We start from the raw sequence: 15,313 nt of genomic DNA, 5'->3' as shown, positions 1-15,313 counted from the left end.
GGGTCTTTGGGTCAGCCTCCTGAGAGGGCTGATCCTCAACCTGAGGCAGGGGGGAAGGCTCAGCCTTACCCCTACTGCTCTTCCTCTTGGTTAGTGTCTGGTCCATCCTTCCAGGATCCAGCACTTGTTCAGCTGGGCATTTCTTGGCCTGTGACCTAGTCACAGCAAGGACATGTGAGGAGAGACCTAGCATTTCTACATGAGTCCTGTACTCCACATCTGACCACAGTGAGGATTCCAAATCATTGCCCAAGAGACAATCTACTGGGAGGTCTGAACTAACTACAACCCTTTTGAGGCCAGTTACCCCTCCCCAGGAGAAATTAACAACTGCCATACTGTGATTGGTAGTGACATTGCTAGCATTGGTCACTAGGTAGTCTGAACCTAGCATGATCTGGTCAGGGTCCACAAATGTTGGTGTCACCATAGTGACACTGGCACATGTGTCCCTGTAGGCCTGAGCCTTTTTTCCATTGATTAAAGGTGTTTGCCTGTATTTGCCCAGAGTACTAGGACTTACAGTAGGGGTCATATCCATGTCCCCAGTACAAACAAGAACTGCCTGAGTAGGTATTCTGACTAAGTCAGAACCCACCTCAGTTCCCAGGGTTTACCCAACTATAGCCTTGGGAGGTACACTACCACTACTAACTGTACTAGGGGGTGTAGGTGTCTTAGGGACAGTAGTGGTAGGAGTTTGGCCTTTCTTGGTGCACTCACTAAACCAGTGAGTTTTACTTTTACAGTATTGGCACCATGGTTTCTTTGGACCATCATTCTTCTTCTTTTGGGAATTTTGGGACCCACCCTCCTTAGGTTGTTGGGGCCCTGTTGAAGACTTCTGGTCATTTTGCTTATTCTCATTATTACCCTTCTGGTCTGCTTTCTTTTGGCCACCACCCTGGTTCTGGTTCTGCTGCTTGACCCTGGTTCTGACCCATCTGTCTGCCTTCTTTCCCAATTCTTGGGGAGAGGTCAGATCTGAGTCAATCAGGTGCTGATGCAACAACTGGTTCTGACAATTATTTAAGATTTGCTCTCTCATAATTAGATTATATAATCCCGTGTAATCAGTAACTTTACTTCCCAGCAACCAGCCTTCCAAAGCCTTAGTGGCACAATCAACAAAGTCAGTCCAATCCTGAGCCTGAGTTTTCTGGGTGTCTCTGAACATTAACCTGTACTGTTCAGTTGTTAAGCCAAACCCATCAATCAGTGCAGTTTTCAGGACTTGGTAATCATTAGCATCCTCATCTCTAACAGTGAGGAGCGTATCTCTACCTTTGCCTTCAAAGGAGAGCCACAATATAGCTGCCCCTGACTCTGGGGTACCTGCTGTACTTTGCAGGCCCTCTCCAGAGCAGTTATCCACTTGTGGATATCATCTCCTGTCTTATAGGAGGGCACTATTTTACTCAGGTTTCTAGTATCAAAACCCCTTTCTTTATCCCTAGGGATGGTGCTGCCACCAGTGGGGACTACCCCACTCAACTGTTGCTCTCTGGCAAAGGCAAGTTTCTCTTTGGCAAGGGCAAGTTCTTCCCTTTCAATCCTCAGATTCACTTCCCTCATCTTTGCTTCATGCTCTCTTCTCTGAGGGGATGTCATCCCTCTCTGAGAAGATGCCTGAGAGACATGGGTGTGAATAGATCTGTTAGAGCCTCTGGAGTGAGATCTAACTCGTCTATTCCCAATGTTAGGCCTGCTTGAGGATGGTCTTGGGGCTCCCCCAGTACCACCTTCATGTAGGCTTAAGTTGGCCCTTGTGAGTCTGCTGACTACTACTGGACCTTTGTCTGCCTCATCCCCAGATGACTCTTCCTCTTCTTCCTCATCTACATTCTCTGTTGCAGGGGGGTTGGAGTTAGGATCACCTTCTAAGAGGGGCATGCTCCCATCTGGACTAGAGGGGCCTGGGTTAGAGGCCTTTCTAGCATCATATGTCTCTAAGAGACCTAACAGAAAAGGAGTGGTAGGGTTGGAACCCTGTTTCAATTTCCTGGAGGTACACAATTGTCCCATCTCCTGGAAACTGAGAGCTGCATATCTGGAAAGGACCTGTGGAGGGTCACTAACCACTAGGGGAGTCTCTGAAGTCTCTCCATGGGTAGACATGCTTTCTAGTGAGGTGTAAGTGATGCACCTACCTACACTATTGGTTTTCCTACTGATCCCTTGCTAAGAGTTGCAGTCAGGGTGTGCTAGGCCCTTTCTACTACAACAGCTGATTCAGTAGAACTCAGAGTATTTCGAAGCTTGTTATATGTACCTATAGTACCTTATGTGATCCTTCAAATGATATTTCAAGATTATATTTGGTAAAACCAACAGCAAGCTCAAATCCCAACCGCTGCACACCAATGTGAGAAGTTGGCCTGATAGATGATGTTCACTAGTTCTAGTGACCACCTTGTATCAGTCCAAACAACCCTTATGGTGATTGGTTGTAAGTCAACCTTATAGACCAGCTATCCTAATGGTAGCATGGACAAAGCAGTCTTAGGCTAAACTCTTTTGGCATGTGAAGCCAGCTGTTTTACCACAATATAACCCCTTGAATACCAGATAAAAGGACACCACACAGGTTGTTATGAAAATAAACAATATATTTATTAATAACAAACACCTCTGAACTCTTTATGAGATCAGAGGGCTAAGCACATAACAATCTCTTAGGAAAAATATGATAAGTTGCACAAAATTACAATGGTGCCCTAGGGGCACGGCAAACCATATACTAAGTAAATGGGTTAAGGAAATCGATAGAAGGAATGGAGCTGTCCTCAGGCTGTAGGACCGCTGGGACTACGCTATCCTAACTTTAGGTAAGTAATAGGAGGCCCACGGGACGCGGGTGCAGAGTGTGAACTCACACGCGGGATGCGTAACAACGTCTATGGACAGTACAGTTCAAGAAAAAGGTAAGTACGGACAATCCTGACTGGTTAGGACTAAAACAACTGTGAATCTAGACACTAGGAGAGTCAAGCTACCCTTGAGCACCGAAATGCTCTCGTTACCTCACCCACGGGCTGCGGGTGCATAGGTGCGAAGTCGTGTCGGGTTTCTGCGTTGAAGTCTATGGAGCCTGAAAGAAAAGATGCTGCAGGCGACCAGGAGGAAGATGTCCGGTGTGATCCAAGGGTGGATCAGAGATGCTGAAGACCTGAAAGCAGAGGGGACAATGTTCAAAGTCACTAGCCAGTGACTGGAGTGGAACCAGGAAGGAACCAGATGTCGTCGTTGCGATCAGGTGAAGAGTGGACGCTTGACTCTGTAGCCACGTGGACCAGGAGGTGTCTTCGACGACCAGGATGGAGGCACAAGCGGTCCCACGCAGGCTCTCGCTGTCGGCGGTGTCTGTTCCGGATTCGGCGTCAATAGGCCTTGGCAAAGGCAACCCACGCGGTGAGTGGAAAAGGCATCTGGTGCGGACTAGGAGAGTCCGGGGTGCTCCTCTTTTGGAAGGGAGCAAGGGCCAGTCTGGAGCAACCAGACCAGCAGTGTAGTTTTCAAAGTTCGTCGTCTAGGAGGTCACTAGCCAGCCGGCAAGTGCCCAGACAACGCGTCGAGCAGCAAACAAGCAGAAGGGCCCCACGCAGATCTCGTGGAAGCTGGAGGGCTGATCTTCGGTGCAGGGGCTGCTCGGGGCTGGGGCTTCTCAATCCCCAAAGCACTTGGTCGAGTTTACCTCGGACGTCGTGCTGGAAGCGAAGTGCAGTTTCTCCAAGATGGCCGGTCCCACGTGTCTCGTCGCACCCACGGATCTCAGCTGTGCTGCAGATGTGAGTTGAGGTCGGAGAGGTCTGGGAATCAGGGTCTCGTCGAGCTCTGAAGTCTGGATCCTCGAGGGAAGACGACAAAGTGAAGCTGCTGGACGCTTGATGGCGCCTGCAGTTGCAGGGTGGACACTCCTTGCCCGCAAGGGAGATTCTTCAGTCTTCTGTGGAGCAGAACGTCGAAGTCCAGAGTTTCTTCTTGTAAAGTTGTTAAGGATAATCTAATTTGGAATGGGACCAGCTCCTATCCTGCTAAAGGGGGCTGTACTACGACTAGGTCCTTCCTATGGGTGGGACCAGGAAGGGGGGTGGTTACACCCCCTATCCTTTGTCCGGTTTCCCGCCAGAGCTGGGCAGGGATGCCCCAGCAACTGGTTTGAACCGGTGTATGCACAGGACACCTTGTGTGCCCCAGGCATGTCTCATTCCTTTCAGGCCGGTCCTACCCAATACACAAAATCCTGTCTGGGGTGGTGCTAGCACCTCCCAAGGCAGGAAACCCTTTGTCCAAGCGTCCCTCGCTGGAAGGACTCCCAGCAGCTGGAGGTCAGACTTGTGTCTGTGGTGGCAGCATCCATTTTGTGATGCCAAGGCTCGAGTTAACTTTAACCGGGGTTCACAGTTACATATATGTCGTGTCCCTCTAGAAGGGTGGAATGCTACCCCCGTCGCCAGAACTGGCGAGGGGGTAGTATTCCAATTCGTATGACACCTTACTCGACATGTTTTGATAATGCTATACCAAAGTTAGCATTCAACCGCGAGGTTTATAATGCACTTAAGAGTATATGGTATAGCGTTATCATGGAACAGCTATTAGGACTTGGTTCCGCAAGCTGCAGACGGGCTCAGCTCATGCCAGAGCACCATCTCACATTATTCCAAGCACTCTGCCTTCAGGAATGATAAGGCCTGCCATAGGAGTGACTGATAGGAATATATGTGTCCATTTTGGGGTTAGATATAGGTATACTATATCTACAGAAAAGGGTGATTACACCACCTTGTCCCAGCTGTCTTACCAGCCAGTTGTGTCTGTTTAGATGGCCAGCCAGGGGTGGCATAATACATGCTTCAGCCCCTGGTAGGCCCTGGGTACACCTATCCCTTGGGTACCTAAGGTACACTGTACAGGGACTGATAAGGTGGCTCAGTACCAATTGGTAAATGCACCTAAAGTACATGGATGTCAATTTAGAGAGAGAACAGCTAGGCTGTGGGTCTGATTAGCAGGCCCACAGCCAGGGAAAGTCATAAACCAGTGAAGCAAAAAGCAAAAATCTGGGGTGACCATAGGATTGCAGACCCTACTCTCCTACAGTTGTAAGCCAATTCGACCATGTTTTAAGGAGGGAGCACAAGTGCTCTAGCACTGGTGAGCAGTGGTAAAGTGAGCAGAGTCCTAAAGCCTTCAGAAACAAAGCCATCAAAACAGGAGGATTAAAGGCAAAACATTCGCGCAGAACCACACCACGGATGCCATGTCTAATATTGTTCCTGCATTTTAAAGAGAGGTCAGTTTGTTCAGTAGGATTGAGTGGTTTATTGTTTTATATCCTGCTGATAAGTCATGGAGTATAAGATCAGAAGTCACTAGGTTTTAGTGAGCATCAATGATGAAGTTGTATATGTGAATGAGTTCTGCGTTATTGGGGAGGACAGCACAAAAGTCTGACTGCAGGGTGCCAAGTAGGATATTTGAGGAATGTAGCTGGTGAGTCACTGAGGAAAAGTTGTTCAAGAATTTTGGGAAGAAGGATTTGTGGGAGACCAAAAGATAGTATGAAGAAGAGGGATCTGCTGTGACTAAATATATTAGTACAACAGTAGAATAATGCATTGGGACTATTTCCCAGTGAGAAATGAAAGACTCAGCACATTGGAGTATGATGGGAGGGTGCTGTTAGAGGAATTCATATAGTTGACAATTTAAGTGCAGGTACCTGCTGAATCCAGAATGGGAATGAACTTAGTCTGAGAGGTTGGCTAGAGGGATGGGAAGGGAGTCTTCTGGGCGGGGAGGATACAGGAGGCTATGCAGTCAGCGACTGGCTAATGAGGTCCTGATGTATTTTTGGTAGAAATGATTAGCCCAGTCATTGGTTGTAAGTGTGCACAAGATAACAGTGGTGCAAGAAGGGGATAACAAGAATTGTAAAGTGTGTAATAGGTGTTTTGGCTGTGGGAAGAGAAGATGGATTGAGGTTTTTGTAGTAGCTAAGTTAGGGCCCTATTAGGATGGCGGACGGACCTGCGTCCGTCCGCCACCCCAGAGGTGGAGGGACCGTCCGCAGGGGCAGCGGCGGTCCCTCCGTGCAAATTAGGATGTGACCGCCACCCTGGCGGTCACATCCTGTATGTTTAACATTGCGGCGGGTGCTGCTTGAAGCAGCACCCGCCGCAATGTTAAAAATGTAAGCAGTGCATTTGCATGCACAAAGCGGCAGGCACCTCGCAGTGCCTGCCGCTTCATGCATGCAAATGCATGGGGGTACCATAGGTACCCCCCATGTGCACCCCCACCCCCCCTTCACCCTGGGGGCCCGCAACGGGCCCCCAAAGAAAATACCGTATGCCTTTTCGTGGCGGATTGCCACCGCGGAAAGGCATATCAAAATGCAAATCCTAATATGGCTGGCGGTGTCTGATAGACACCGCCACCATATTAGAGCTTTTCCGCCGCGGTCTCACGGCGGAAAAGCGGCGGACGGTCTCCACGTCCGCAGTTGACCCCCCTGCCATCCTAATCCGGCGGGGGGTCGTTTCTCACAACGCAGCGGTGAATCTGCATCCTCCGGGCCGGCGGTGGATTCCGCCAGACCCGGAGGATGCGGATTCACCGCAATCGTAATCGGGCCCTTAGTCTTTATTGAGGTTGGCTGTGACCAATTATTGCATATACTCTTTCATGGACCCTGGTGCACAGCACTTTCTCAGTCTGCTGTGGTAGGAGTTTGTAATGGTTTTGAGGAATTGGATGACAGTGGATATCCATAGATGGACCAGGGAAGCCAGTGAGGTGAAGGAAGTTTCTGAGGAGCAAGTGTGTATGTTAGGCAGACAGCAATGCATTATTGAGGCAATATAAGGACGTTGGGCTAAGTGGTGTGTCATCTGTAAATAGGTATGGTATGATATGGTATCTTATGGAATGGTATGGTTGAGCTGGAGCCATCATGGAATACCAGAATAGACCTGCAAGGCAGTCAAGAGGTCTAAGGCATCTGTTTCCTCTGGCAAGGTGTTTGAGCTGATGACATGTGTGACAGAAAGTAAGCCAAGAGAGGAATTTATTTTGTAAGCCTTATTAAATGTATTATAATAGGTATAATACAGGTAACTTATGGGACTTTATATGTTTGCTTTGTTCGCCCTAAGTTGGCAGGGTATGCCCAGACGTGGGGCCTTTGCTCAGTTTGCCACTGGATTCAAGCTAGCCTGGCTGATGAAGGGTGTTACCCAGAAACCGTTCCCAGGATGCTTGTTTCCGGTTCAGGGAAGACTTGGTTTGGCAGTTCGGGCTGGACTGTTCCCATGAGGCACAGGGTCAAGATCGATTTGCATATGGCTGGGTCTGAACTGAGGTGGCGAAGTGAACTAAAGAATGATGATGGATTCCACCCAGATCTGTGACTGGGGGTGAGTGTCTGAAAAGTTTCAGCACTCCGTCCATCATCTCCTTGTGTTACTTTATTATTTGTGTACATCCTTGGGACTACATATGACTTGTTTTTTTATTAATTTTACTAAATTTTAATGTAATGTGGATAATTATAACCAGTATTTATGAAATACATTTTAACCTTTTGTATATGTTGGTGGATAATTATAACCAGTATTTATTAAATGAATTGTAACCCTTTGTACATGAAGGGAAACTGGACTAACTGATCCGGATTGTTTTGTACTTTTATGATCTGTATTACAAATGGATCAAATAAAATGTCTTTGATTTGATTTGAGTAAGCCTTCCTTCTTGATGGCTGTAATGTCAGCAAGTCACATAACTGAGTTATATGCCCTTTGCACCCCATAAACTTTCACTGTTTTCCAGAAAGGCGGGTGGTTCTCTCATTTGGCTCTAAAGTAATGTCAATTAGCATTTAAACGAAGAGACTGATCCTCTGACATTTTCTCTGTATCCTCTTTCCTCTCTTGTTGAGGTGACATCTCCCAATAAGGACATCAGGTGCACCTTGCGATTTTTTCTAAACAGGGTCACTGACTTATGTTTTTCTGACCAACTCCGTATGGTTTTTGGAAACCGAGCTCTTGCTAAGCCCCCAACTACCAGATGGTTAACTGAGGCAACTTTGGTGGTATTTTCGAGGCATGTGCTCCTTAGAGACCTTTGATAGTAGAAACCATCTGCTACCCTGCATGCATTGGTCTGTAATGATGCCTAGTTTGCTCACAAAGTTCTTTGCCTAGGCCTCAGCAACCCGATGTTAAACACTCCTCCCTTTATTTATTGTCATTTGTTTTTGAATCATCCCAGAAGAGGAGTACAGAGACAGTCAGTATGTAAGTGTTGTTTAAAATTATCTTAATGGTGACTCCTTCACTATTAGTTCTTATGCTCATTTCCATTATCAATGCTCTTCTGCCAACTCCTCTTTTGTCGGGCAAAAACACACCCATTAGCAAGTGCACAATTTTGCACAGGGAAGAGGCTATGATTGCACACATTAATGCACAATATGGGTGCCCAAAACTAGATATAGAACCGTTTCTGGTTCTGCCAGTAGGTTGCAGAGTACCCGTAAGCTACAGAGACAAGGTAAACGTTGACATTATACTGCCAGAGAAGTACAACTAACGAATCTCTTTTTTCTAGAGCTGATCATAAATAGCTAGAGACATTTTAACTACTTTTACTTCACAATACTTGCATTGGGCTTGGCGGTGCTTGATATCAATGTGTCCTGGACTGCTCTGCGAATTAATATAGCAAACATTTGTCTCAAAGACCCTAAACCAAAAAGGTTTATTGGGAGACATTTTATAGAACATCTTAGCCACTGTCTTTTCTATGACATCAGAAATATTGTCTTGTATCACTATTATTTGAGAAATACATTCAGGAGAACCTTTTGTTTGTAATGTTCTTTTGAAAGAGGAGCTTGAGTGTGCCCGATAATATGTGTATGGACTTTCAATGATCTAACATATACAGTCATGCTTTAATTTTCAGGTGGTGTTACAAAGCAAACTTCCTGTTCCTCGGCTTGCACAAAAGGTCCTAAAGCATGTCTCCATTTTTTCACGGGTGAGTATAATTAAAAGATAAACATGTTATTTTGTAGTTACAAAATGTCTCCCAAGAGACAACCAAGAGGAATGTTCTATAACTTGCTAAATATTTGTATGATTTACAGAGGAATACATATTGAATAAGATCAATAAGAATAAAATATCGAAAGCCATTTTCCTGATGCAGAAAGCAGCACTTGGGATAAAAAAAGGACTCATCCATAGTTCGACTCAAATCAGTGAGGTAATATACATTATGACTGTACATATCTGACGAGTGTGGGATAAAGTAATGCATGTTTGCAAGATAGAACATGCTTTAGCAAAGCCATTAAGTCTATCTATGGCAAGCTGGTGCGATGGTTAAATATTTTTACTGGAAACATATGACAATAAAATACAAAGAAGAAATAAAATGGGTCACTCCATAACCATGACCGCCTTATGCCTACAAAAAAGTTTAAGTTAGAAAATATTATACATCACATATAATGTTAACAGAACATTACTGATGCTTCCTAGCTAGTATTGAAACCCTATTCATGTCTCGGCTACAGAGAGGGCAATTTTTTGTTCCTGATATACATATGTTAGAAGCGGCTGTCTCTAGTTGGCAGAGGTATACACTTCTGACAAATAGGGACACACCTTTTCTAGTCAGGGCAAGGGGATCACACACTTAGATAACCCCTGCTCACCCCCTTGGTAGCTTGGCAAAGCAGACAGGCTTATCTCAGAGGCAGTGCGTTAAGCATTTATGACCACATACAGTAATAAAGTGAATACACTACAAATGGACACGACACAGTGGTATTATAAAAATAAGGATTTTTATATAAGGCTTAGCACAAGACCAAATAACGACAAAAATATACCACAATCCTAATAAATACTCTTGGAAGGAAAAATAATAATTCAAGCACGGTTTCTTCTTAGCACAAAGTCTTTAGTATCAAAAGCAACTCTTCTTCTTTATAACACAGTTCTTGGCAACAATGTAACCCACACGGGAGTCACACGACGTCGAGGCAAAGTTAATCCAAAGGTTCGGCGTCGACCGCGAGGAGCGCTACGTCGAGCCCGGAGTCGCACAGACTCCCACAACACAGTACCTTGGAAAAGTGAAGCACTCGATGATCAGCGGCGTCGAGATGTCCGGCGTCGCGTCTTCGGCGTCGATCGGGCCTCGGAGTCGGGGCGATCTGCAGCGGCGTTGACCGAAGTCAGGCGGGAGCAGCGCTCACGAGATGAAGCAGGATACGGCGTCGTCGATGTCGATGTTGCAAGAGTGAGCAGCGCTCACGGCGTCGAGAGGGCTCGAAGTCGATGCGATCAGCAGCGGTGCAGACACAAGGTCACTTGGAGCTGGAGCCGAACTCACTACTCACTGGCGTTGTTGCTGGCGTCGATCGGGCCCGGCGGCCGGCGTCGAGGAAGCGGGACACTGGAGCCGTTACTCACGGTGTCGAGCTGGATTCGGCGGCGTCCGTCGGCGTCGAGATTGCTGGATTCTTTCAGAGGTGCTGGATTCACAAGTTCCAGCAAACAGCACTTTAAGCAGATGAAGTCCTTTAGCCCTGTGACTTCAACAGGAGACTGGCACTCTTCCAGCCCTTGGAGATTTTCTTAGCAAAGATTGAGAGTACACACACAGTTCCTCTCTCCTGGTTCCTTGGCAAAAATAAAGAAGCAATGCAGGATTCCCCCAACAAACAGCACTCTGGCAGAAGGGGTAGGCAGTCCTTAGATCAGCAGGCTTCTTGTCCTTGGTTCAGGTTTCCTTGTCAGAAGTGACCTAAATTCTTGGTTCAGGGGTCCTTCTCTTATACCCGTTTTTGGCTTTGATCCCTTTGTCCATGCAGGGGAATTTCCCCCCATCTTGGGTTTGTTGTGGGTGTTGCCAGGCCGAAGCACCTGGCCTATTCACTGTGCAGGGCAGAGTCTTCAGCCGCCCAGCAGGAGCGGAGCCAGCATTGTCACTGGCAGGGGCAGCGCCATCAGTTGCCCGGCAGGAGGTGGGCCAGGAAAGTCCCAGGCAGGCACAGAGTCATCAGTCGCCTGGCAGGGGGGCGGAGCCATCATTGTATCAGGCAGGGCAGGCTATCAGGAGCTACTTTTCCCCTACTCTCAATGCAAATGCCCCACTTACCCCACACTGACTCATTCAGACCTCTGGAGCCACCCAGCTCCTGTCACACGCACACCAGAACCAGCAGAGACCGGTAGACAGTTAGACAAGAAAATAGCTACTTTCTAAAAGTGCTATTTTCAAACACAGAGTCCAAAAACCATCCACACCAACGGATGCGTTATTAAACCCTGAGTTCAGGGATACCAAACTCGACATTGCACCATGCTCCCCGAGCCCGCGAGGATTATAGCATTAATAATCCTGGCAGCCCATTCTAACTGATGGAGAGCAGGTTACCTTACACTAGTGAAAAACGAATATGGCTGTAATTCACTATTAGGACATGCCAACCTTGTCAGGCTTGTCCTACCTTATGCTTACAATGCACCCTGCCCGTGGGCCTACCATAGGGGTGACTAACATGAAGTTAAGGGAAGGTTTAGGGACAGGCAAGTAGGTGTACTTGCGCAGTCTGCGTGACAGTACCAGACTGCACGTGGTCTAGCAATGGTAGACCTTCAGACATACTTTTACTAGGCCGCTCTTGTGGGTGGCACAACACGTGCTGCAGGCCCACTAGCAGCATTTGTATTTACAAGCCCTGGCACTCCTGGTGCACTCTACTAGGGACTGACAGTAAACCAAATAAGCCAAACATGGAATTCAATCAATACAGCAATTTCACATAGGGAGCACTTGCACTGTGGCACTGATCAGCAGTGGCACAGTGCCCAAAGCATTTACCAGCAAAAACATCGTAAACAGAGGAGGCAAACAGAAAAAATGGAGGAGAGACTCATGCCAATGATGCCAGGTCTAACAACATAGCATGGGCTTTGGGTCAGCTCCTTGCGTATGACTGAATGACTTTCTTGTCTATCTTAACTGTCTCTTCTCGGTTCAATGGCATTCCTGCCTATACCTGTGTTTGTCTCGCTCAAGAGCAGTTCAGTTTTACAGTTGTTTGATTAGATGGGTTGTATCGGTCCACTGCATACCTGAGGGAACTATTTTTCTTTTTTATTTAGCATTCCGTAGGAGGGCCTGTGTTTACTGGCTCTTTTTTTCTTTTTACATTCCCTCCCCTTTACTCTCCATGTGCTGTTTTCACACTCCTCCATACTTCCTGCCCTAATCCCCTTTTTAGTTTTATTTTCTTTTTTTTTTACAAACACCCAGCAAGTGCCCAGTGCTGCTGGGCCACTAGCGTCTTTATTGGCTCTCCCCGTACTTTTTTCACCCTTATGGGATAAGGGTGCTTCCTTCCCCCACACTCCATTCTACCCCCTGTTTTCAAATTTTTGTTTGTTTTATGACTGTCCAGCATCTGCCTATGTCCTTTTCACACCGTTCTTTTGTTACAGTTTGTTTTATAAACCTAACATGGCCACCTGCCATGCTAGAACTTGAAATTAAAAATGAGTGACACGTATCATGATGCATAAGTATGTCATTTTTTTTCAAAATATATTTTTATTAGTATTTCTTGTACATTGTCAAAACCTTGCAATAGTAACAAATATCGACACCATACAGTAAGTCTGGCATCCAACTCCAATGGGCGCTTAATGTTGACAACAACCATAAACAACCAGCTTACCCTCCCCCCTCCATTCCCCAAACACCCATTGGCTCTGACCAGCATTACAGCAGAAAGGAGCACCACAATATAGAGAACCTTACACTTGAATACATCACAGTCAACTTCTTCAAGATACCCCCTGGCTTTGGCTACTGCTTTCTTTCAATATGTCTAAAGATTAATATTGCATCCATCTGCACCACACCTTATAGAATTTTCGGATGCAGCCCATACTGGCATATGTTACTTTTTCTGCAACCATATACATATTCATGCCCTGTCGCCATTCCTGCATAGTCGGACAGCATCATGCCCCCCAATATCGGGCTACTTCCCTTTTAGCTACGATCAGACCCAGGCTGCAGAACAGGAACTAGGCCCTCAGCAAATCAATATCGTTAAGGATTCTCAGAAGGTAAAAAATGTAGGATCCAGTGGAATCGAAGTCTCAAGCACCTAACCCAGTTCTCCGGCACTTGCCACCTAGTAAGCTTGTATTTTGGGGGCAGTTCTAGATTGTATGGAAAAAGGAGCTGTCTTCTCCTTGGCTCCTTGGGCAGTTCGGGGATTGCACCCTTCCCATGATATGCAGTTGGTGCCTGTTGTAGTACACTCTGTGGAGTATTTTATATTGGACTAGTCGAAGTTGTGTTTTAATTGCTACCTCCCTTGGATGTATTAAAGCTGCCTCCTAATCTATATCCTCCATATCACCAACCTCCTTTACCCATCTCTACCACAGCTTGTGTAGGGTATCTGACATGTTATTGTTGAGGGTTTTGTAAGTGAGGGAAATAGCACCCCTCCCTAGCTCTTCAGTCAGCAGCCGTCCCTCTAATGGGATGTATTCCGGGATACCTTCCACAGGGAGCCCCTCCACCTGCCATGCATGCCTTATTTGTGCATATTTGAGATACTGGGTTACGCTCATCACATAGACCCATTTAAGGGATGAGAATGGCATAATATCTCCCTCGATGAGGACCCCACCTTAAAGAGCATGACCCCGGCCTCAAATCCTTGTAGTTTTTGTATCTCCGGAGGCCAAACCCCCCTTCCCACAATGGTGTTTCCCTTGTTGGCATACCGTGCCAACCATTAGATTTCACTGCTCTATCCCAAGCCGCAAATTTAATCTGGGTGTCCGGGAGGAGACATCGAGTCTCACTGCCTCCATAGAGATATTGTAGGGAGGACAATTCTCCTCATTGTGCCTGTTACAGCCTACCCTAGGTCGAGTGCTCTGGTGAGCAAATAGCCAATCATTAATATTGATGCGGTTGTCTGCCATTATTAGGCGAAAAGGTTGGGCACGGCGAGTCCACCATCATACTGGTTACGTTGGAGGGTTTGTAGGGCATTTCTGGGGTGTTTACCAAACCACAATAGGGGCCGTATGTCGCCCTCTATTTTAGCAAAGATCTCTGGGGAAATTCGGTAGTACATATTCTGCAATACATACAACTGTTTGGGTAGTGAGATCATTATGAACATGGCAGTTCTTCCCATAATCGTGAGGGGTAGTCCATACTACATCTCCATGTCAGACCGGCACTCTACCATCACCCTGCTAAAGTTTGCTTGGAGCAAAGTTGCCTCCCCAGCGTCATGAACAAGCCTAGATACTTAAACCCATATCTCGTATGTGTCAAGCAACAGGGGAGCGGGGGCACCTCATTCCCAGCTTGCGGAAGGTAGATAACTGATTTGTCCCAGTTGATCCTATAGCAGGAATAATTCCTATAGTCCTTGAACAAGTGAAAGATCAAGGGGGAGGGACTCAGATGGGTCTGTGATATAAAGAAGAATGTCATCCGCATAGAGCAAAATATCTTCTTCTAGTAAGGCTTCTCCAATGACTTTAAAGCAGTGAATTTCTGGATGGCTGCGGACTGCGCATGCCAGTGATTCCATAGTGAGGGTGAAAAGGAGGGGGGGATAGAGGGCAACTCTTCTTCGTGCCTCTAGCAAAGGGGACTTCAGAGGACAGCACTCCTTTTACTCTGACTGCCGCTACCGGGGCATGGTATACTAATTTGACCCATTTGTTGTATGGGGGCCAAACCCAAACTTGACTAAGGTCTGTTCTAGGAAAGCATGGTGTTGAACGTCTTTTTTGCATCCAGCGCTAAAAGGATATGGGGGTCAGAGCAGGTTTTAATCACAATTGTGTGTCCATCTAAGATTGTAGCGGGCATGAAGCCGGACTGGTCCCTATGAATCAGTGGCGTGATCACCTGCAGTAACATAGTGGGCAATAGTGTGGACAAAATGTTAACCTCGGTGTTGAGTAATGATATTGGATGTTATGAGTCGTATCTCTTGGTAGGCTTGCCTTCTTTGGGCAATACCACTATGACTCCCCGCCCACGATCTGGAGGGAGGGTGCCTTGTTTGCCTTCATCTCAGAACATGTTTAAGAGATGAGATCCCAAGAGCCATATCTAGCATTTATAGAATTCTGCTGGGGTTGCCATTGGGCCCCAGGGTCTTATTAGAGTTAAGTTTTGCCATGGCACCCTGGACTTCCACAACGTAATGTCGGCTTAAAGTAGGGCACATGCC

General features: G+C 46.7%; 1 protein-coding gene across 5 annotated transcripts in view; it reads left to right on the top strand.

Moving 5' to 3' along the window:
- The window catches only part of CFAP54 (cilia and flagella associated protein 54), a 2,603,731-nt gene that overhangs the window by 622,068 nt on the left and 1,966,350 nt on the right, over positions 1 to 15,313 (top strand). For all 5 annotated transcript variants that reach the window (XR_013608312.1, XR_013608313.1, XM_078677994.1 and 2 more), the window contains exons 19-20: positions 8,977 to 9,051; positions 9,161 to 9,279. Coding sequence is in view for 3 of the 5 variants with exons in the window: in XM_078677994.1 (XP_078534120.1) it covers positions 8,977 to 9,051; positions 9,161 to 9,279 (194 nt within the window). In the remaining 2 variants the exon portion in view is untranslated. The remainder of the gene's footprint in view (positions 1 to 8,976; positions 9,052 to 9,160; positions 9,280 to 15,313) is intronic.

Source organism: Lissotriton helveticus, chromosome 1_1 (genome assembly GCF_964261635.1).
Source record: "Lissotriton helveticus chromosome 1_1, aLisHel1.1, whole genome shotgun sequence".
NCBI lineage: Eukaryota > Metazoa > Chordata > Amphibia > Caudata > Salamandridae > Lissotriton > Lissotriton helveticus.
Note: the sequence above shows the minus strand (reverse complement) of the source record. Positions and strands in the feature narration are given on the sequence as shown.